The sequence below is a fragment of the Oryzias latipes genome, chromosome 19, assembly GCF_053564925.1.
Source record: "Oryzias latipes strain Hd-rR chromosome 19, Olatipes_Hd-rR_3.1".
Classification (NCBI taxonomy): Eukaryota; Metazoa; Chordata; class Actinopteri; order Beloniformes; family Adrianichthyidae; genus Oryzias; species Oryzias latipes.
The window spans coordinates 19,735,660-19,758,691 of record NC_136255.1 but is presented as its reverse complement, the minus strand read 5'-3'; the positions used below and the strand labels follow the sequence as shown (position 1 = coordinate 19,758,691).

General features: G+C 37.4%; 2 protein-coding genes across 2 annotated transcripts; one reads left to right on the top strand and one right to left on the bottom strand.

Moving 5' to 3' along the window:
- The first annotated feature begins 6,499 nt into the window (after positions 1 to 6,499).
- On the top strand, positions 6,500 to 13,003 carry LOC101156443 (serine protease 27). Its single transcript, XM_011488055.4, has 6 exons — positions 6,500 to 6,623; positions 7,334 to 7,348; positions 7,453 to 7,621; positions 9,440 to 9,708; positions 11,501 to 11,649; positions 11,752 to 13,003. Exons 1-6 carry the CDS (start codon positions 6,578 to 6,580, stop codon positions 12,073 to 12,075), a joined length of 972 nt encoding a protein of 323 aa, XP_011486357.1. The 5' UTR covers positions 6,500 to 6,577; the 3' UTR covers positions 12,076 to 13,003.
- A 2,437-nt stretch (positions 13,004 to 15,440) lies between these two features.
- Positions 15,441 to 19,137, bottom strand: aldoab (aldolase a, fructose-bisphosphate, b). Its single transcript, NM_001291836.1, has 7 exons — positions 19,031 to 19,137; positions 17,924 to 18,043; positions 17,106 to 17,372; positions 16,858 to 17,018; positions 16,213 to 16,471; positions 15,939 to 16,138; positions 15,441 to 15,863 (listed from the first exon to the last, which is right to left on the bottom strand). Exons 2-7 carry the CDS (start codon positions 18,033 to 18,035, stop codon positions 15,771 to 15,773), a joined length of 1,092 nt encoding a protein of 363 aa, NP_001278765.1. The 5' UTR covers positions 18,036 to 18,043; positions 19,031 to 19,137; the 3' UTR covers positions 15,441 to 15,770.
- Between the last annotated feature and the right edge of the window lie 3,895 nt (positions 19,138 to 23,032).

Here is a 23,032-nt window from a genome sequence, read left to right as displayed (position 1 = left end):
GGCAAGAAACTGCATAATCATAATTAAAAGACCACTGGGAACACTTTGAAAATAGACCAAAATATGATCGGAGTGGGACTTGCATGTGATTCAAGTAAGAAAACTTGTGGGAGGATACATGTGAAAGTTTACTATTGTTTTGTTTTTTTTAGCACCACAGGAATAACAGGCTACAATATCATTGATAGATTATGTTTATATTCACTAAAAAGATACCAAAAGGAAAATTCCAGGCTTATGTTCTGTCAGCTGGCATAAATAAATGCAACCAAACCCATTTAAACATGTTTTTCTTTCTTTTATAATAAAGTCTTATTAAGTTGATATTTTGCAGATTAAACACAGGTCATTCAGATTTCCTGAAGTGTTTGAGTTTCTGGGAAGAGAAACTGAATCAGTAAGAAGGGATGAGTAGGCTATTCATCATTCTCTGTTTTTTTAAGTTGAATTCTTAATCTTTGAGTTTGGACAAACGCTTCTTTGGAAGTTCCAATTCTGATTGTCTGTCACCAAGAAATTATGGTTTATGGAATAAAACCATCCAGTTTCATGTGAAACCTTGAAAACCTTCAGAATTCCAGACAATTGTATTATTCTTTTGTTTAAACTTGGTTTTGGTTAGTAGTCTCTGTTGTCCCACAGACAGAGAGCTGTTGCTTTTATTATGTGAAATTTTACACTCAAGTCGGTGGATGTCAAAATCATTTAGCAGCTTTTGGCAGAATTTTGGGTCAAAAGATGCACAGGTCTGTAATTTTACCATTACTTCATCTCCAAAGATTTTAGTTTTCATCACACTCATGATTCATGTCAGAAAACCTTTATTTTACCTTCTAAATACTAAACTATGTTTAAGCTTGACTAAAAAAAGATTAGAATTGTATTGTTTTGTTTGAATCTGTGGTTAAACTAGAAATATAGAAACCTTGTTAAAATTTACTTTTCAAAGTGTGGCAGAAATTATGTTAGCATAATTTTGTTGTAGTTTTTTTTGTCGTTATTTAATAATTTATTATAAGGACATCTATCGTAGTAAACTTTTAATAGATATAGATTTAGATTTAGTTTCATTATAGTGGATTTCTCAAAACTTTGTACAAAAAGTAATCTAAATAATCCTACATATTAAAAATTAAAAATTAACAATTTTAATACAGTTAATTTCATTTTTGAATCTAATTAAACTTCTATTAGAGTAAACATTATGAGAATAGTTTTTATCTACAAAATAAAATGATGACAGGTGACAAAATGGAAATAACTGAACAAATATTTTATTCTCAAACCAAACAAATTATAAGTGAATAGCTCAGGTGTAATATGAATAAAGGTTTCCTTTGTTAAAATAGCAATCTATATTCAGTATTTAAGGAAACAGTTTCAAATGTAAACAAAATCTCAAACTCCTAAAAATGCACTTTTTTCCAGGGAGTGTCTCTGGACTGTGTCTCAGGGAGAGTCAAACTCTGGGCTTTATTTAAAGCCTCCCATTAATTTTTATGACACTGCTTCAAAAAATGATCATTTATTGCTGACACCTCCATAAAAACAGGGCTTGGCAACATAATAAAAAAGGAACGATAGTGCATTAAGGTGAATTTCATTAAGGATTTCCAGCTTTTAATGGTTTATGGCTTCCCCTATCATTATTATGAAGCCAATCACACCTAATGCCAATATACTATATAACTTTAAAAAGAAAACCAGGTCAAAATACAGATGCAAGAAACAGGAAAAAGTATTTTTATTGTTGTGTTGGGTAATATTTTACAGAAAAGAATATGACCCTATTATTTTAACATGAACATTGAATTTGTTGAGATATAGCATAGAATTGGGGACTAAAATTACGATATATTATTTGTTACAAATTCTTGTTTAAACTCCCACAGGGTCAATATTTTTTTCTAAACATTTTTACAAATTTAGATTAATTTGGGCTCTTCTACCCTTCTGGTTTAATTGCAAAAGTGAGCCATCCATTCAGCCAGGAGAGAACCCAGATACAGAGAAGAACCATGAGCAAAGAAGGAAACAGAAGATTAGGTCCAGATACAACACCCATAAAGAAAGGAAAGAAGGAAGAGTGACACAATCAATACTTCACATTGAGCTTTGCAGTGCTCAAGTGTGCTGTGGCTGATGAAGGAATGAGTCAGGTGTGCGGCATCCAGGAAGTGAGTTCTGGGGTTGCTGGGAGTTGTAGTGTGGCTATAACTTTGAGGACAACTCCCGCTGGAGAGGGGGAGACAGAGCTCTTACTTCTGACAGTAGGGAAAAACATGAAAAAATTGGATATTTTAATGTAATCTGTATTTTTAATGAATTTCAATGTGCTGCAATTTCGGCATTGAGACATTTTTTCTAGTACATTTTTCTAATTTTTATAAATAACAATGCATCACACTAGGGGGGAATTGTTTTACAGTTTCTCTTGAATTTTATCACAAAACATCATGGTATATTAAAATGCAATAGGTTTTTAAGTTACTTTAAATTTATTCAAAGCAAGCAATACATCGAAATGTCTTTTTTCTATATTTTGTAGTAAGTTGCAAAATGCATTTTCAAAATGAAAAGCTGAATTGCATATTGAATTGTTAATTGGATTTAGATTTAAATTATGGTATAAAAACCCAAGACAATTTAAAATGCAATACATATTATGTTTATTTATTATCTTATTTTGAAAAACATGAGACTGAATTGTAGAATTCTAAATTCCAAAATGTTTTTTCCTATTGCATGAACAAGTTGCAAATTGAATTGTCAATTGAGAATTCCATATTACTCAGAATTATGGGCGGAAAAAAAAACTTCCATAGCTTTTAGTCAATAAATGTATCTTTTTATTTGTTCATTGTTTGCATTTATAAGTAAAATCAGCACACAGCAATTTCTTCCAACTAATGTTTAAAACCCATAATCATATAATAATAATTATAATTTTATAGTTTACCCTTGAGCCTAGCTGTTGGTTAAATATACTTTACTTTCTTTATTATCATTCCAACTGCTGCTTTTAAGACTGTTTTTTTTTTTTTAACTCTGAAGGCTGCTGTGTTGGGATTTTTTTCTTCTCCACATACCATCTGGAGGAAGGAGATGTCTGAGAAAGCAGAGAGAGATTGGGAAAAAAACTGATAAGCAGGAATATGAAACAACAAACACAAATGATGTATAACAAAAATGAAACAGTGTACAAACAGCAGCTGAAGAATGCAGTACGTCAGAACTCCAGAACACCTATCAGACAATGCGTGGAGAAACACATGATCCAGTTTCCTAGAACAGGATTACAGAAAAATGTGAATTTTGCTATATACGCAGAAAAGGTTTGCAGTCAGAAGAAAAAGAAGATGATGTAAAATTAATGATGGTGAAAGCAAGTGATTTGATGTTTGACGAATCTGTCCGAGAGGAAGAGGTCATAGTGGTTTTAGACTAAGAAGCAGAGCGCCTGGTTTGGTGTTACACAAGTTCTGAAAGATATGCAGACAGAAGTGATGATGCATGTTGGAGGTGTAGGAAGCGCTGACATTTTGCCCGAGATTGTTATCAACAGCAACAGCATAAGTCAGCATGACTAGACCAGGAAAAAGCAGTTAAACAGGAGGATGGAGAGCTCAGAAGTAAGGATGATAAACAAGTGATGATCCAGATGAAATTGAATTAAATTTGCAGCATTTTTTTTTCTGTGACAACAGAGACGCCAGAAATCAGATTGACAGTACATGTCAGATAATGACAGTTGTGTGTTTCTTGAGAATATAAAACAGTGAGCAATGTTCTTCCTTTAAGTGGCAGAACATCAAATAAAAGAGTCGTCATTCAAGCAGCCATTCAAGCAGCTTCACTTGACCTTATGCTTGTTCTCTTGACTGAACCTATCTGGATTATTGATACAGAGGGAGAGTAACTGGTAAAAATTATTAAGCTGAAGACCTGGTTTCATCCTAAATGTCCCTATCAAGTAGTACTGACCTCACCAACAGTGGTAAAAATAGCTAATTGACCTAGCTAGATCCACCTGTCTTATTGTAAAGTCTGTAAGTTTCCTGAAGGGTCAACCACCGCTACAGACAAGGCCTAAGTCCGGCTACAAAGGTGTTTGTGACGTCTCAAACCGGTGAAGGTCAGTATAAGGTCTCTGCAGCACTTAGGGAGAGACCTGGAAGGACCTGCAGACTTGAACTGAGCAACATGGAACACGTTTTAAAATAAAAGAAATAAAAAATCACGGGCATTGCAGTTTCCAGGGAACCTTAGCTTTTTGTTAGCCCTGACAATTGTGAGGATCATCCCTATCTTATAGCATTTTGACCAAAACAATGAAGCACTCAAGCCCCTACTAAAGACGCGCCCACACACTATGTAGACTATGAGCCTGTTGACAAGATTTAGTGAAGTGAAATTCACTAGGAGTAATGACACAAGTAAATAATTGGTTACTCTTAGCAGAACAGGCTAGGAGGCCCATGACGTCTAATTGCATTGCACGCATGGGTCCCAGGCCTTTACTCTAAATATTTGCTCCACCCCCTGAATTAAATGAAGCAGGTGAAGTTGAAATGATGAGCAAATTAACCATGGAAATTGAAGGCTTGCTTTGGAACAAAGTATTAGCACCAATCAAATCACCAAAAGAAAAGAAAAAAACTGTGTTTAGCACCAATGTTGCTTCAAACAATTGAGCAGTCAGTCTAGTATGGGCCACATTGATGACAGCCAGTGCTCATCCACCCACAACATCACCACCCCACTGAAGCAAAGCAGAGCACACACCACAGTACCACTGTCACCACGGTGACACCCTTTGCAGTGCATTACCAGAAAATGTAGCGGGCACTTGTGCCCTGATAAATCTTGCCCTTCCGGTGAATGTTGTTGTAGTTTCTGTTGACTCACTTTTGTCTGTTATTCACTTTCAAGATCAAGACCTTTCAAAGAGAGCAGTACATTACAAACTGTGGGGAGTTGATCCCACCTACATCAATGCTATTGGCATCCACAGAGGTGTTCCAGATGAATACAAGCTGGCAGACCAAGCTGCAGCTGGCTTTGAGAACATCCCAATCATAAGTGCCCTGTTTCCTGTGACACCTAACAAGAATGTTGACAGAATGAAATGCATACATTACAATGTACAAAGACTGGCTAACTATTCTGAAGAGATTTTCACAGCAGTCCATGAACAGCTGAGCGCAACTTCCCTCATGGCCTTTCAGAGCAGAATAGCCCTGGACGTGCTTCTGGCTGTGAGAGGTGGAGTATGCAGCATGTTTGGAGACTCATATTGTACCTTCATCCCAAATAACACAACTCCTGATGGATGTTTCACAAAGGCCCTGGAGGGTCTACGGACAATAAGCAGGAAAATGCAGGCTTACTCTGGAGGTACAAAAACCTGGTTTCATCTATACTCCTGTCAGTGGCTATTTACTCTTTGTGGATGCTGTTGCATTCTGTGTATTCGTGGAGTAATTTAATGGCTGTATTTTAATACTTACAGAAATAACCTTGGCACTAGCATAATATTCTTCACACTAAAATACCTGTTCCATTTTATATTTGATCAAATAAAGCAGTTCTCATAAGTAGCGCAAGTTTCAAGTGTGAAAACTTTTGTGTTTAAGCTGAGAAAGCTAGTAGTTAAAATAGGAACAAAATTTAAAGTGATTCTATGTTTAATTTTACTTTTAAGAACCGTTTCTGCACCTTTCCTCAACTTTGTGGCAGACTGCAACCTTTTGGCACATTACTGACCCCCTCAGGTGAAGATAGCAGTTTTTGTTCCAGCAACTCAACTGGTTTTGTGGTTGTTTAAATCCCATTTACATTCAAATATACTATATTTACGCATTAACAGACAGAACATGCACGGACCTTTTTAATCAATAAGACTACAAGTCACAAAAAATGTTTTTTTAAAGCATGTTAGTATGAAGGGAATAAAAGGAAGGTTCCTTGGCTTTTAAACTACTTTACACGTAGCATGTAAGTAAAGTAAATACTTTATTACCAAAACTCTCCTACTGTTTGTGTGAGCATGAATTTTTAGAGAGTACAACTGTTCAAGGATGAATAATTGTAATAATACTTAATGTTGGGGTCTGGGCTCAGTCTGAACATTCAATTAAAGTCAAGTAAAGGTTAACTGAATGTCACTGAATTGCCATTTGAGCTCAGGGACAAACCTAAGTGTGCACACTTCTGAACTGCTATCAGGTATGTTAGAATTGTGCACAGAAAAACAAAGACCAGGCTCTGCAAAACGCGTACAAGTCGTTGTGAAAACAAAAAGAAAAATATCTCAAGCTGGGCAGTAATAGGTGTAATGAAAGCAAAAGGAACAAATGTCCTTCACACAAAGAGACAGCTGTAAAAGATCACACAGTAAGAAGTTTCCAGTTATCTGTTGGCTGTTTGCCAGCAAAACTGAACACTGAAGGTGGTATGGAGACAAACAGGTTCATGATGGGAGTGTTTACTTTATCTCCTTTTTTCATCATAATTGTATTTGCTTAAGGAAAGAAACCCGTGGTACTGTGAGCACAAACGTCAGTGAGCCGACAGTATGGAAGCATGGACTGCATGGATCCTGTTGATAGTCACTCTGCAAGGTGAGTTTTGAATATTTTCTATTATTACTTCTGAAAGCAAGTTAAAAAAATATAAATAAAATACAAAATGTTATTCTGTTGTTATAATCTTAAAAATCTGCCAATTTTTGAAATTAACTTCATATCACCTTGAAATCTTGTTTAAAAAGTTTTTAAATCTTCAAAGTAGGCACATTTATATAAATGCTAATACTAATCCAATCCATTATTATTGTTATTCTAATTATTATCCCCCCAAAATAACCTATTTTAAGCGCGTCAACACTCCAACTACCTTTATTTGTACATCAATAAGACTAGACTGACACATTTTATGACACAAAGTTGTCAAAATTACCGTATATGTAAATTATGTGTCCTAAAAAATGTTTTCAACATCAGATGACTCAAGAAGATATGTATTATATAATACAGCTCATTACATTTCACTGAAAAGTTACTAGTAATTTAGTTTACAGTAATAAGCTATTTAAACTAGAAAATAGACAAAGTACTTGGTGATAGTTAGTGTTCTTGCAGTGTAAATAATGCACAGGACTACTGTAAATTTGAAAATCATGCTTGTAGTTCATATATTTGGAACTAAATGCTTTTTAAAAATGCACCTTGAAACAGCATATTATGGGATGACTTAAACAATTCTCAAAAACTGAACCGTAATTGTGTTATTGTTACAACTAAGGTGCAAAACTTTGTTTTTATCCACACAGGTGCTGCAGCACAGGGTAAGTGTGGTGGGAAATCTGAAATGCACAGAAAATATATATATATATAAAAAAAAAAATCAACACAACAACCCAAAACACCAGTGTTTTTTTTGCACTGTCAGACTGTGGCTTGGCACCTCTAAACACAAAGATAGTGGGTGGTGGAAATGCCCAAGCGGGGTCATGGCCATGGCAGGTGAGCATACACTTCAATACCCTCGGGAGCCACATCTGTGGGGGGACCCTCATCAGTGACCAGTGGGTGCTCACTGCAGCTCACTGCATCGTCACGTAAGACACACTCAGCAGCTTCCTTTCCAACCTTACATTTATTACTAAAACTCTTCATGCCTCGATAATACATGCAAAAGATTAACAAGGATACCAGTTCGCTCAGTTTTTCTTCGGCGACTCTTTATTGAATTAGAGTTTGCGTTTACAAGTGCAGTATAGAACAAATCCATTCATGGCTTAATGAGGAAAGGGATCTTATATACATGTTTAGGTGTGTATTTTGTAAGACAAAATGATTCTATATCTACATTTCTGAACATTTTAAGCTGTCAGAGAGAGCTTTTAAAATAGTTCGCTATCAGTCCTAGAACACCCGTAGGAGGAAAAGTAAACTACAAAAGTATTAAATGAACTCTAGACAGCAGGAGACGCACTCCTTAATGATGACAAAAGACAGGTACTGAACCAGTACAGGTGAACCTAAATACAATGGCCCCTTACGTCAGGATTCCTGTCATTAATAGACTTGATAAACCTGATTACTTCTTACCCTCAGTCCATTCTTTTGTGTCAAGTATTACAGGCTAAGCAAGACTTGAAATGAATTCAATCACCAATAAGAACAAAACAATCTTCAAATTGGATAAAACAGGAACGAGATAGTATTAAAAGAATCTAGGAAAATGTTTGTTTTCCTTTTTATTTTCAGGTATTTTTGATGTAAACCACATTGTAAGTAAAACAAAGAGTTTATATTTATTTTTTTTGTTAACTAATTTTCATTGGTGATGGTTAATTTATTAATCTCAAAGCACATATTTTTATCTTCTGCTGCACGGCAGTGTCTATGTTCAAATGATTGTATTGACATGCATAGATTTGTTTAAATTTGATAGTATAAGAAGAAAAAGATCTGAATAATGATTGACTTTCTTGCATTTTTATTACCAATAAATCTCCTGCAGCAGAAGGATTTTGATTGACACAGGGTGTATTTTATTTTGAAAGGATTTTTGCTAGTGCTGTCAAAAGAAAAAGAAAGTAAAGATATTGTATATATAGAAAAGTATAACAATGTTAGAATTCAATTATTGTAAATATGTAAAAGCTAAATTTATTACCGAATTTCTTATGGCCACAGATCGAAAAAATAAAGTGGATTTTTCTAAACGGGGCAGTGGTAATTTGCGGCTCTCACTGGGATTTGGTCAGTAAGAAGCTGAACCAAATGGCTCATTTAGTGTTTAAAGTTGCATACTGCTGCTCTAAACCATGGTTTACGGGTAAAATGTTGCAGTTTTTTTTTAATCTTTTTTTTTTTAAATTATTCAGAAAACATTAAGGTTAATTGAATCTAATTATACATGTTTTTTTTTTAAATAATATTTCTGAAAAGGATTTTGAACTATAAACGCTGAAAGAAAAGTGCTCTTAATGTAAAATTGACTATCTTTTACTTGAAAAAAATATCATTGATGTTCAGTTTTTTAATCTTCTCAGCCTAATTCTATCAAAGAAAAAAAACAGCATAATTACAACAAATTCAGTGTTTTTGTAAAGTTACATGCAAGTCATATTATGGATGATTTATACTTAATCTGTTGCTGACAAAAGCGTTACTATCAAATTAAAAGGCTTGGGAAAAAATATATATCTTTATATCAGGAGAGACTAAATAAAGAACTAACTGAAAGACGTGTAGTAAGCTGGACACTAATTTACAGACAGGGGCAGCAGGAAGCTCTTCAAAACATAAAAAAAGGGAAAACTCACGATCAACTCAATAGGAAATCCATGTAAGGATCACAAATTAAACCATTCTGTCACTGATCAACACCATATTAATGACCACAAGTCCCCCTTTTTAAACAACAGACGGACATTGTCTTCATGGACCCTCTACTTTGGAAGGGAGACTCAGGCTGGGCCCAACTCTAATGAGGTTTCCCGCAGCATCACCAAGATCATCGTTCATCCCAACTACAACAACACACTGTTCAACAATGACATCGCCTTGATGAAGCTCAGCAGCAGCGTTTCCTTCAATAACTACATCAGACCTGTCTGTCTGGCGAGCAGCTCCAGTCGGTTCTACAGCTCAACGTCCTGCTGGATCACCGGGTGGGGCAAGCTGAACAAAAATGGCAAGTTGGCACATTTTTTCCCCCCAGAAAATGAGCAGCGGTGTCAGGATTTGACACACCTGCACCTTGAAAATTGACTCAAAGAATTTACCTTCACACATTTGTTTAATACAAATCAAACCAATCTTAGTTGCAAAATTTTAAATCCTGCTAAAGACCCAAAACCATTATACTATTGACATTTAAAACTTTAGAACTGAACAGGGGCTTTTCCTGTCCTTTTATTTTTCAATTTTATTTTTTGGTATTTTTAAAATGCTTTTTTTTTCGATTTAAAAAGAAAATACAAAAGTGCAAAACTGCAGACAGGCTGAGCAGTAATCTCATCTGCTTATGTAAACCATAGAATGACCTGTAATCAAAAATTGAAAAGCCACAACGTATTCGTGTCACACGATCCATGTCCGTTTTGTTTCTGAGTTCAACACGATATCTGTCTGGTTTTTTCTTTTTACTTATTTCATCCACAAACATAACAGAGTAAAACATTGTGGAAGTATAATATTGACCAGAACAGTTTATTTTTTTTTGCGGTGATGCAGAAAATTAGTTACAGACGGATTATTTTAAAAAATAGGATCCACCTGTTCTGAGCTTTGAGATCTGCCTTAATGATGATGTATTTTGTTGTACATCCGAGACAAACAATAACATATTTTCAGTTACTAATGATAAATAATCCCTAAAACATCACAAGTACTCAATACTGTTAAATCAAATATCATTACTCTCTCTCTTAGAGTGGACTAGAATTTTCGAGTAATGCATGTTTTAGACCCGTCCTTATCTTCTTGCTTTACGACTACAACTGTTGTAAAAAACATTATCTAGAAAACCAGAAAAAATTATATCAAAAACTTAGAAAATACTGTCTCAATAAACAAAACAAATATTTCAAAATATACAGTACAGACCAAAAGATTGGACACACCTTCCCATTCATTCAAATGAGAAGGTGTGTCCAAACTTTTTGTCTGTACTGTATTTAAAAACATCCCCAAAAATACATTGAAAATCAATAGAATTTTTTTTTAAAAGTTTTTTTTTTAAAACAAAAACATTATATTGAAAATTATGAAAAAACGTCTTGAAAACAGACATAAAGGTGATCACAGTCACAACGTTAGCGTCCAGATCAACTTTGCCGCTTTGTGCCTAGCATTGTTGATGGAAATGACTCACAAACAAAAATAAACAGTTTATACTGGCCAGTATAACTTTTGAAAGATGAATACATACTTCTCCAATGTTTTGCTCTGTAAAGTTTTTTGATAAAGTATGTTGGAAGAATAAAACTGGCTTGCAACATCGTGACAACAAAAACCAAGTGGACACGGATCATGTCAATGAGATCCACACATTGTGGCTTTGCAACTTTTAAACAGTTGGTTGGGTGTAGGGCTGTCATGCAGGAATCTGGTTTTGCTTCCAAGTCAAAATCCAGTGAGGGTCCTTAGACAAGTCCCTTAACGCTGCTGTCTATCTGGCTCTTCCCTAGCCTAGAAAAGACAGGGTTGTGTCAGAAAGGGCATTTGGCGTAAAAACACTCTGCCAAACCACTTGTGTGAAAGAGTGAAACCTGATTCGCTGTGGCGACCCCTAATGGAACAAGCCGAAAGGTGAACAATTGTGGATTCTTAAAAAAAGCATGAAAACCACAGAAATTAGAAGGAAAAACACATTTACTTTTTCTTTATCGGAATACAATGTGCTTCCATGACATCAGTCCTTGGATTTTTTACTTCCGACATAGAAAAACCTGCTAGCTAAATACCAACTCTGTCTCCCACAGATTCTTTGCCCAGTGTTCAACCACTGCAGGAGGTTCAGATTCCTGTCGTTGGATACAAGCAGTGCAGCTGCAATTATAAGGGAGTATCAGGCGTGGAAATCACAACAAACATGATTTGTGCAGGTCAAGAGAACAAAGGAGCATGTCAGGTAAAGAACAAATTCTTTAAGAAGCCTTGCTTTTGGGATACAGGCCAAATAATTGGAGCTGAAAAAAGTTAAATGTTTTGTTCTATTTACAATCCTAATTAGGGGGACTCTGGAGGACCATTGCAGTGCAAACAAGGCTCATCCTGGATCCAAGCTGGAATTACAAGCTTTGGAATACCATGCGCATTGAAGGGTTACCCTGAAGTCTACGCACGAGTGACTGAGTTTCAGGATTGGATCACAGCCCAAGTTGAAGGAGCAGCAGTTAACTTTGTGACTTTTAGTTCAACTGGTATTGACCCGGATGCCAATTTTGTGTGCAGCAACCAGAGCAGCAGCATGAGCTCTGGACATTCTGTCAAGCAGTCTGTTAACTCAGCATTTTTCATCTTAGCTGCCACGTGTCTTTCCTGCTTTATATTGTAGTAAATGAATTTAATTATTATTAATCAATTTTTAAATTTATTTTTCTCTATTTTGTCTTTTCCAAGGTTGAAGGCTGTGTTATCATTTGTACTCATTTGTGTAAAGTTTACAATACTGTTTCAAGAAGGATTTCAATTTCAATCTTATTTTTTCAATTTTAACAGAAAAGTTAATGAACTCAGCCTTTTTTTTTTTTAAATAGTTTTGATATGACTAAAAGAGCGCCAGTTTTTCTTCCTGAAATACAACAGTAGTTATCACGTTTTGCATGCATTTCTTTTTGGAAGACAGAAGAGAAGAAGAGTGGAATATTAGAGAAGGGATAAAGGTAAAAGTAAAAAAAGGGGGTACAGAAGTTGGAAAAGGGTTAAAGAAACACAGGTTAGCAAAAAATAAAAAGAGGCAACGAGTTGCTTGAGGTTTATCATTATCGGTTTCACAAGTTGATTTGACAAACTCAAGTACTGTGATCCCTCGCTATAACGTGGTTTACTTTTCACGGTTTCGCTACTTCACGGATTTGCATCGTGCATTGTGTTCTGTATTCTGATTGGCTAAAAATTCACTCCGCTTCTTCTCTACCTGTGCGTCAATAACGTTGCAGTTTAATATGTACACGTACGAAAAACAGCTTCCCAAATTTACAACACGAACGAGCAAACGACCCGAACAAACACACCTGCACCGCGGGCTTCAAAAGAAGAAAACACTGCAGAGCGGAGTCAGGATGCAGCGGCTCGGTCTGTAGAGCAGTGAAATACACCTAAGTCACTATTTGTCCGACTGTACTTTGTATTTTTTTCAAAATCATTTTAAATTTTCTCCGGTTTAATCCAAATACTCGGGTCGCGGTGGGCGGGGCTAATCTCCGCAATTTGAAGCCTTCTGTTCACATTGATGATTAAAATTATTATTTGACAGTACAGTACAGAAGTTATTTGTTGAAAAAAAAACGTTTCTAAAGTACTTTTATTTGTGAAACAAATGCTTGAGCCTGTAAAATGGTTTGTTCTTTCTTTTCAATGTATAATAGAGTATTTAATAGGATAATAATAAAAAAAAAAAAAAGGTTTCTACTTCACGGATTTTGCCTATCACGGGTTCTTTTTGCAACGTAACCCCTGCGAAAAACAAGGGTTTACTGTATCACAAACATGCCTGTTGGCTGCAGAAACCATTACACACATGCAAATTGACTCAGTACAGATATAGATGAACTCACATGCACATATATTTATGCGTACATGCAAACACATGCCCAGCATGTGTCCTTCCTGCATTCATACAAGTTTTCTGTCTGTGCAGAGGTGAGTAGGCCCGGGGGCACAGTTGTTTGTCTGTGCTCTGCTATGGACGATGATGTTACAGAATGTGGAAGGTAAAATAAAAGACAAGCAGCGCCTTGTCACCCCCACACCTAGTCCACAGCAGAAGGCGATGCGGCAGTGGCAGACAGGACCCCCCCAGACACGCACGCAGAGAGGCAGATAACGGGAGTCTGCCCCCTGGGCAACCCAACATCAGGCACAGGAGCATTGAGAGCGCAAGCCCCATTTCGACCAAAATGCCCCCCCTATTGACTTCATATGTGAACTAGACTGAGTGACCCTCTACCCTCACAAGTTAATCAAGTTATAAACTGGCTAAAAAGACGTCTCAATAATAGTATGTGGTCTCACGTCAAACGTTCAAAACATTTGATTGGCAGATTCTCCTAAGCCTGCTATCAAGTGCTAGGGGTGTGGCCTTCCAACAAGCTCCCTCCTGATCGCTGAGAGTGGTTGACATAGAAATGTTGACCTGAATGTCGACTTGGACCAATCTCAGCTCACTGATGTTGTCTTGTTCCAAAACGGTGGCGTCCAAATTGCAAAAAAACAAAACAAAACAAAAAAAGTGACTTCATTTTGCTGTAGCTGGAAGTAACCATTTTCTATAGGTGATGTCATACTCACTCTCTATATAGTCAATGGTACCCCTGCAAGACCCCACCCACCTGAGACTTGACAAGCTCCCCCACCCCCCATACACACCTGCATCTTAGTCCAAGCAACCATCCCTTTTTCTCTATGGCAGAATGCCAGGTAAGGGCAAATCTCTCCAACCCAGGAGGAGAGTTCCAGTGAGAGATGGGGATCCCTAACAAGATCTGTATGTTTGGACCAAACACGCTCCCTGGTGTTGGAAATGATCAAGAGGCTAAGAGCATGAAGATCAGGACCTGAACCAACACCACAAGGACATAACACAGGCTCAGATGTGAGGTGATCCCTGGCTCATGGCATAGCCAGAAATCTCAGGGATCCCCCTCCCTGAGTGGAAAAGGGTCTTGAGTCCTTAGAAGCCAATATCCATAGCGAAAAGCATTGAGAAAGCATGTATCAGTGACTAGATCTTTTTTTTTAAGTAAAATTCTTGGCAAGACCATTTTGGCAGATTCTTTTTCTTATTTAAAGAAAATCTGCGACTGTGGTAAGAATTATTTACTTATTTCTACAGGCCCTGTTTTTGCAGTGTAAAAAGGGGAGATTTCCTCATACATGCCTCTGTTTGCCAGCTTTTATTTTTGTTTTTATGCATATCTCTTAAAAAACAAGAAAAATGATCTTACTGGCACTTCAAACAAACAAACCTTAGCTTTATCAACAACAACAATCTTTATTTTGGGCCTCAACTTCAACAGCTGTTAAAATAGTAAGTGACCACACAGACATCCGACGATAATTTAGCCAAGACTTAGAAGCCACGCTTGAAAGACTTTTAGTATTTTTTAGGTGAAGTGTAAAAGAAACCTTTTTTTAAATGTATTATAATATAAAGTAAATGCAGATTTTTTTAAAAAGTGACTAAAAATTAAAAGTTGGTTTCTTGGTTACGACACGTTAATTGGAATCAAGTTTACCATTTTTTTCTCATGATAGAGCCAGACAGACAGGCCACTTGTTTAACAGACATGGGACACATGTAGGCTGTGTCTATTTTTAAACGCATTCTGCTCCCATTTTCAGAAGGTCACTGAGTGGAACACATTGAGTGAAAGAATTACTCTGACTAAAATGGAGGCCAACATTTGTTCTTTTCACAGTTGTTCTAATACCTTTGTTGAAACCGAAACTTGAGACCTGAATGCTTAAAAATATCACAGTATTCTAACTATGAAATGAAATGTAAATAAATATTTTAAAATAAAATCGAGTCTTCCTGTTTAACTGAAGTCCTATTAAAGGTGAAGGGGAGAATTTAAATGCATATTTTTTTTGTTCTAATTAAAAATTTCTGAAGATTTTTAGGTACTTTTGCTCTCAACTTCTTAATCTGATCAGATTGTGCAATGAAAGGTACACATTGTTAGACGAAGGCAGAAATGTATTTGGGTAAAGACTTTATTCCGTGGTAATAGCATACATTACATGCTACAATAAGGTGGAAACAGACCAAGGAAAGTAGAAAGAGCTGTGTAAAAACAGTGGAAATTATTACCTGTAAAAAAGGCACTTAAAAATATAAGGTAAGGGAATGAAGTCAGAGCTTTTTTAGCAACTGCTAGAAGAAATGTTTTTCCCATAATTTGTTTCTTTTTTTTGGTTATTAAAGTTACTTATGTTGCTGTGATTGTTAGTGATGAGACATCTTGTCTTTGAGGACGTGTGCTGCTCTGTTGCAGAGGCGGTGGGTAGTAAGTGGGACGTCAATGCTTAGTAAGCATGGTTAGCCACAAACAATGACTCTCCACCAGCAGCGCTGGCTCCAGAGGAAACATATTTGCCTACACAGGCTTGGCTGTTGGCCTGTTGGAGAAATGAAGAACACGTTACTGAAAGTTGCGTAAAAAGGGACCAGTTTTTGTAAATAGCGAAACGTACCAAAGCTCTCTTAACGAACTCTTCCTGACATGCCTTTCCATTCTCCTTCTTGCCACCCCAGGCTTTCAGGGCAGAGGCCTGCAGGGCACGGCCATACGAGAAGGTCAGAGCCCAGGGTCTGTGCAGGGGGCACTGGTTCATGGAGTTCAGATTGACAGTGGCTTCTTCCTCACTCTGGCCACCAGAGAGGAAGGTAATTCCTTTAAAACAAACAACACATATTATTATCTCTGATATATATGTTTGTGTGTGCTGCTTTGCACATCTGGCGTACCGGGGACAGCAGGGGGCACAGTGCGGCGCAGGGCAGTGACGGTAGACATTGCAATCTCCTGGCTGTTGTACTTGTGTGAACAGGAGTGTCCAGCAGTAACCATGTTGGGTTTGAGAAGAGTACCCTCTAGGTAGACGTGGTGGTCAGACAGGGCCTTGTAGACGGCAGCCAAGACTTTCTCTGTGATGTACTGACAGCGCTTCAGGTCGTGATCTCCATCAGGAAGAATCTCCGGCTCCACAATGGGGACGATGCCATGCTGTCAAAGAGATGGAAACAGAGCTCTATTTGCAATCAGGACTGCCTTATAAAGAGCCTATTTGATTGTTTTTGCTATGTGGCTTAGAATGTTTGAATGTTTTGTACCGGTACATGTTTTTATGTCAAAAAAACCCTCTTTATCTAAAAAATTAAGAAAAACTTAATTACAATATTTCGTTTAAAATGTCGTATTTTTTATCAGTGTTTTGGGGAAAATTAACATATTTATATTAAAAGTCAATTACAGCATAAAACACAGCACTCAACAAAGAAAAAATAAAATGATGAACTGACTAAAACCTACATTTCTAACAATTGGTCTGTTTTTCTGTTTGAAACTTTCCAAAATAAGCTTTCAAGACATCTGATAGGATTTCAGCTCACCATCTGGCAGATGCTGGCATAGCGAGCCAAGACATTGGCGTTCTCAATGATGGCGAGATGTGAGGGAGTGGTGGGGGTGATCTTCAGAACAGAGCGCCACTTGGCAAAGTCAGCACCATCCTTCTTGTATTGAGCGCAGCGCTCATACAGCCCATCAAGACCTGTTAAGATGGGGATGATGGTTTAGATTAGTTATATATGGTTAGTAAAAGATAGTTCACTGTGTCTTTACAGTTTTCTGCTCTCACCCTGGGTGGTTGTCTCGCCATTTGTTCCAGCCAAGGGAACAACACCTTTGTCAACCTTGATGCCCACCACCATGCCTCTCTCCTTGAGGTACTGTGGGAAGGGCTTGCCATCGTCGGTCTTCTGGTACATGGTCTCATGGAAGAGGATGACGCCACCAATGCAGGGGGTGATGCGGTCGTCAGCGGTGAAGAGCAGCTGGCGGTACAGCCTCCTGTTCTCCTCAGTGTTCTCAGCATTGATGCTCTGGAAGCGCTTAGCCACACTGCCTGCAGATGGTAAAACAATAAAGAGGTTTTCAGCTGTGATGGAAAAGCACACCTTTCAAAAATCATAGAGTCCATATTGTTATTGAATCCTCGTCTTTGACGTTCTTGTCTGCAAAGGCGTAGTTAATCTTATTTGTAAAAACTGAAAGGCCCAAAAGTGACATCTGATCAACATGAATTTGGGTCTGTGGCTTTTTTTTGCTGCTATCTGAGATAGGCTCCTCCCATTTCTCGATGCACTAAACAGGATGCAGACATGTAAAAAAGCAGCCGATGCTTGACGTGGTGTGGGAAAAAGCTACGAGGCAGTGAATATCAGGTGTGAGTCAGTCTGAGGTAGATCCAGACTGAAAACTTGAAAAACTGCCAATGTTGTTTTACTGTATGTTAGCGATTTCGTCATTGGAAAAATGATACTCCTTTTGGTGTGGACTTCGAGTTTCTGAGATAATTAAAATCCTATTATATTATCATCATGATTTACTCTGCTTTTAGGACGCCACAACCTGGTTATTTAGCCAAACTGAACTTTGGAAAAGATGTTCATTTACCAGTGGACTCATCTGCAGCAAGGATTCCCTTGCCAGGGGCGACGATCCTTTGAGCAATATCACTGAGCTCCTTCTTCTGCTCAGGAGTGAGGAAAGGGTATGCGTGAGGCATCCTGAGTTCTGAAAAGAGGACATATCAGACAATAGTCCTTTCATAATGTGCAGGGTTGAGTTATAACAGAACAGGAGAATTGTTTTGCAGCAAAGTTTCAGTATTTGACATTGAGGTTGTGGTTCTGTTCATGTGCGTATGGGAATCTGTCAGATGTAAGCTGAGAGTCAGCCAGTGTGTCAAGAGGAAGTGGTTAAGGAGAAGATTTTACTGCATGGCTTCCTGTCTGTTTCATTCTTCTGAAAGATCAGACCAGCTTGAGCTCTGAACGTCTGACTGCAGGCACTGCAGCTACCGAAATATGTGCACAACTCCCTCCCCCAGCACAATGTGGGGGAGATTCAGAATAGTGTCACAGTTGGTGTTTATCCTCTTCTGCTGCACCCTTCTTGTATGTGACCACGTTTGAGAATTTGTGAGAAGCACGTGGATGACCTGATCCACATTCCAGCCTCTTATCTTTGACCTTTCACGTCCCCTTACCCACTCTCCCGCTGCCTGTGCCTGCACTATCAATAGGTTGGACTAAATATACACCGTGTGCAATGGGGCTACACAAAGCGTGACAAAAAGACCAAGTAAAAAAGGCAGCACTGTTCAGTGACTATGCTACTATGGACTACTTCCAAGTTTGTGAATGAAACATAGAGTCTACCCTAAAGAGTCTGGTGATGGACACAGAGGAGAATCAACAGAAGCTCAGGAGTTCATAAAAAGAGCCAAAGAATCTTCATGCAAGACAAGTATAACTTTTCAAAAAACCTTTATGTATTTTATTTTAGCTGAGCGGTACATGCATAACAGAAAATGTAGTCAACCAAAAATGGTGTTTTTAAAAAAAACTGCTGCTAACCTTATTGAGTGTTAGTTAGTAACCACAAATGAATAGTTTCAAAAAAAGTTTCCATCCACAAAGCTCTAGATTTTTACACACTGACAGTAAAAACAACATCATGTATTTTAGTATTTCTCAGTTAAACTGAATGCCCTTTTACCTTAAAGATCGGAAGGAGAGCTGACAGAAGAGCAGGAGGGAGAAGATCTGGCCTTCGTCTACGACGCCCTTTCAATCTGCTGGCCGTAGTATTTATCCCCCCATTGTGACCCTTCACCTTTCAGCTGGCCAGCTATAAAAAGAACGGGACGCAACCAGAGATGGCTTGTGACATTCAGTAAGGCCTGGGCTGGAGTAACGTGTAAGTGAGCAACCAAGGAAAGGGCAAAGAGTGTTTGAATGAATGGCACAAAATGCAAGAACAGTTTTAGAAGGATGCTTCGAGGTAAAGATGGGAATCATTGCTGAATACAGGAAGATGCAAACAGATTGATAAATCAACCACATTCAATGACATCCATTAACTTTAACTGTTTTGTTTTATTGTTTTGGCTGTGCACTTTTACAAATGTGCTTAAGACATTTTCTGTTGTTGTAATGACGTTCAAAGAACTCACAAACCGCCCCACAGGCTAAGAAGAGCATCAAGCTAAATGGAGGTCAAAGACAAGGTTGTGTGCCCCCCCCCCCCCCCCCCCCCCCCCCACACACACACACACAGAGATACAGGCACTTACGGAGCATGTGACAGCATTGCAAACCTTCCCTTAGAAATTCAAGCCAGACATGGCAACACACAGCTCTGATCCCTGACTTTTTCCTGACCTTTCCTGATAGTCTTGGCTTGGCAAAGTTTCACGGGGACGCGGTGGAGGAGTGCACTTTAGAGCCGTTTCATTTTCTTTCCCACGGCAGATCAGTCGTTTCAGAAGAAACAAAGGGCAAAGCGTCTTTTTTTTTAGCAAATGGGTTTATCATTGTTGAACAGGAGCAGTTTGGCAGACTTGCTTCCTCTATAGTGGCTGTGTGGGTCAGATCGAATCAGATAGTAGAAAAAGACAAGCTAGTTGTGTCTGTCAAAATAACACACTTCTTAGTTAATACTGGACTGCTACATAAACAAGCTTCATATGTCTCATGGAGCTTGCCACCTGCCCTTGTTTGATGAGAAAATCAATCTTTAATTATTTAAAATGCTGTTCTAAAACCAAATGTATGTTATTTAAATTAATAAAATTGAGCTAATTTTCTCTGATGACCTATATTTAAAGGATATGAAAAAAATTTTCACAATAAAGCTATAGTGAATGTAAGTTCTTTTATGAATCCTTTTAATATTCAAACTGTGGGTGGCGCCGTGGCGGACATGCGCTAGTAAACAGTAGAAAATCTAAAAGAAGATGAAGCCCCTCCCTGCTTGTTTAGTGTGAACACCTAAAGGGCTAAACCTGTAGGCATGTGTGTCCAGTGTGAACGTAGGAAAACAACTCAAAACAACACAGAAGATAGGACTGACAAATAAAGAATAATATGATTCATTAAGTCTATGAGTGACAGTTGGATCAGAGTGAGAGTCCCATTGTACCTTTGGACCATGTTTAGTGTAACCTGAACTGCTTTAGCTGTGTTTCATATCAAAATTATGGAATATGTGTTGTTGGGTATATAGTTCATCAAGCACTTTTGTGGTTTAGTGTAGTCTTCCTCATTCAGGTGTGCTGTGACTCCCTTCAGCCTCTTTAAGAGAAATGACAGGGATGTTGGGGTTTGAAATCAGTTTCTATTCCTTCAGTATGAGAAGCTGTTGTTTAGAAACGCTTCAGCAATGCTTGATTAAAGCGTGACATACTTACATACCAAAAAATATTTTATTTCTTTTTAGTTTTAAGTATTTTTGGGGAATGTGGATAAAGCTGCTCTGGTTGAGCTCAATGCACACGATTTCTAGAATATTTTACAACTGAGGTTTTGAATGAAAAGAAAAGGTTGCAGCATTTTTTAACACCTTTGCAAAGCAGTCAGTTTAGCAAGTCAGGTAACAGCCCTGAGTGGGTATCACTTGTACCCGCAACATTTCAGCAAAACAGAAGTGCTCCAACAACTTGGATCACTTCCTGTCTGCAACTACAGAAACACGAACCAATGTAAAAAGTTCACTACAACAGCTTGTAATTTCCCACATCTTTGAAAAGGTTGACTTATCTTGTTTAAAAAAAGACAAACATAACTGTCCATTTGAAGAGATTTCTCCCAATATTAAGCCAATAGTAGACGTTAGCTGTTGTTGAGGCTGTGGTTTAGCTGTTAAAATAAAACTAGGGGAACTGAAATTTTAAAAATAAATCCTTTTACTCAATTATAAAGGATGAGAGTAAAGTGCTTTAATTTTCATAGTGTTCGATAATAATAATAATAATAAAATTAATGATAATAATAATAATAATAATAGTAATAATAATAATGATAATAATAATAATAATAATAGTAATAATAATAATAATAATAATAATAATAAATGATTATTAAGAGTAAGATAATTTTTTTTTTAAACAAAAAAGATTGCTGGACTGTTTTTTGTTTATTTATATAATCTGAAAAGACAAAAGAAATGTAAGGCTTGATAATAAATGGCAGCTGGTGTGTACAGCAGTGGTCTCCAAAACCTGGGTGCAGCCCTGTACCGGACTGTTGGACAGTTGTGGCTGCAGGCAAATAATAAGACCCGTGCTTTTCAATTTATTTATAATCTGATCCTCAAAGATGTTTTATTTTGGAAAGCGAGTGAATTCTCCCCACCACATCTGTGTCATTTTTGGCACACGTCCAGTCGCTCGGTTACATGTCGAAAGTTCAACCGGTACCTTAATAAAACAGCTGTGCCAATCCTAAATTGAAAACCCCCAAGCTAGCAAAGTTAAGCCCTCTAGTTCAGCTCAGAAGTCTTTGTAAAGTTTATTTTCACAAAAAAAGAGCTGGTGAAGAAACAGAAGAAAAGAAAGTTGCCTTTAAAAGACAAAACCAGGAATTTTTCCTCAAAATATGACACTTGTTCCCACACACCAAGTCTGCTTTGCAAAACAGTCAGCATCTGGCTGTCTAACGTTATAAAGATGCAGTTCATAAAGATGCTCAAATGATGGAATTATGATTATTATATTTAGAAAGCACCAATTTTAGTGACAGTTTTTTCTTTTCTATTCATCCTTAACACCTTAAAACTCAGAAGTTGGAGCCGATTTTTTGACTTCCTCTTTGACAGTTATGTGTTAAAGGAAAATCTATATTGTTTGGTTTCTGCATAGGTAGAGATTTACTCCATTAACTCTCATCGGAAATTAACTAGCTTACAGCCCCTCACAACCCCAACCTAACATGAATAGAAGAACAAAAATTGTGAGTAAAATTAGAGCTATCCAGCGTCCAGTTTGGAGCCAGATGTCAGCTCAGACGATGAAAACAAAGACACAATGGATCTAGTCTTCTACAAGTAGATGCATTAAAATGGAGCGGAGCACGGAACATGTTTTCTGTATCACAAATACAATCATTTTCAAATGGCAGTTTTTCATCTGGTCCTAAATTACAGCTATTAGAAGAAAGAAATACTCGAAAGTACAATTATAAGCAGAATCTTTTTTATATGTGTCCACAATTATCAGAAATATGTCACAAGATGTTAAAAACACTAAACAAAAACCCCACCATTTCTACAGTATACCCCATTTACAAAATAACTACAGGGTAAAAATAGGTTGTATTGTAAAGTTTTACTGTCCTTCCAGTTGTCTCCTGTTGATAATTGTTTTCCCTCTACTTTATTTTGTTAAAGATGAGCCAATTACATAAATGTTCACAACATGTACTTCATAATTCTGGATTTTAAGGGGCTAGTTCCAGCTCATTGGAAACCGCTGAAGACATCATGTTTTACAATAGCCCAGACCCATTCAGAAAGACGATAAGCTACAGTGGCCTGTCTTACGTAGATGTGCAGCTGTTTTTTCCTCAAAGTTGTGTAACGTTTGAGAAATCAACCACATCCTTCCCATTAGAAGGATTGAAGCAACTCACGCCTCTAGAATTTTGAAAACAATTTCTGAATGCCACAGATATGTGGATCGCCTTCTCTGACTGTATTTAAAACTCAATCTATTTACTGTAT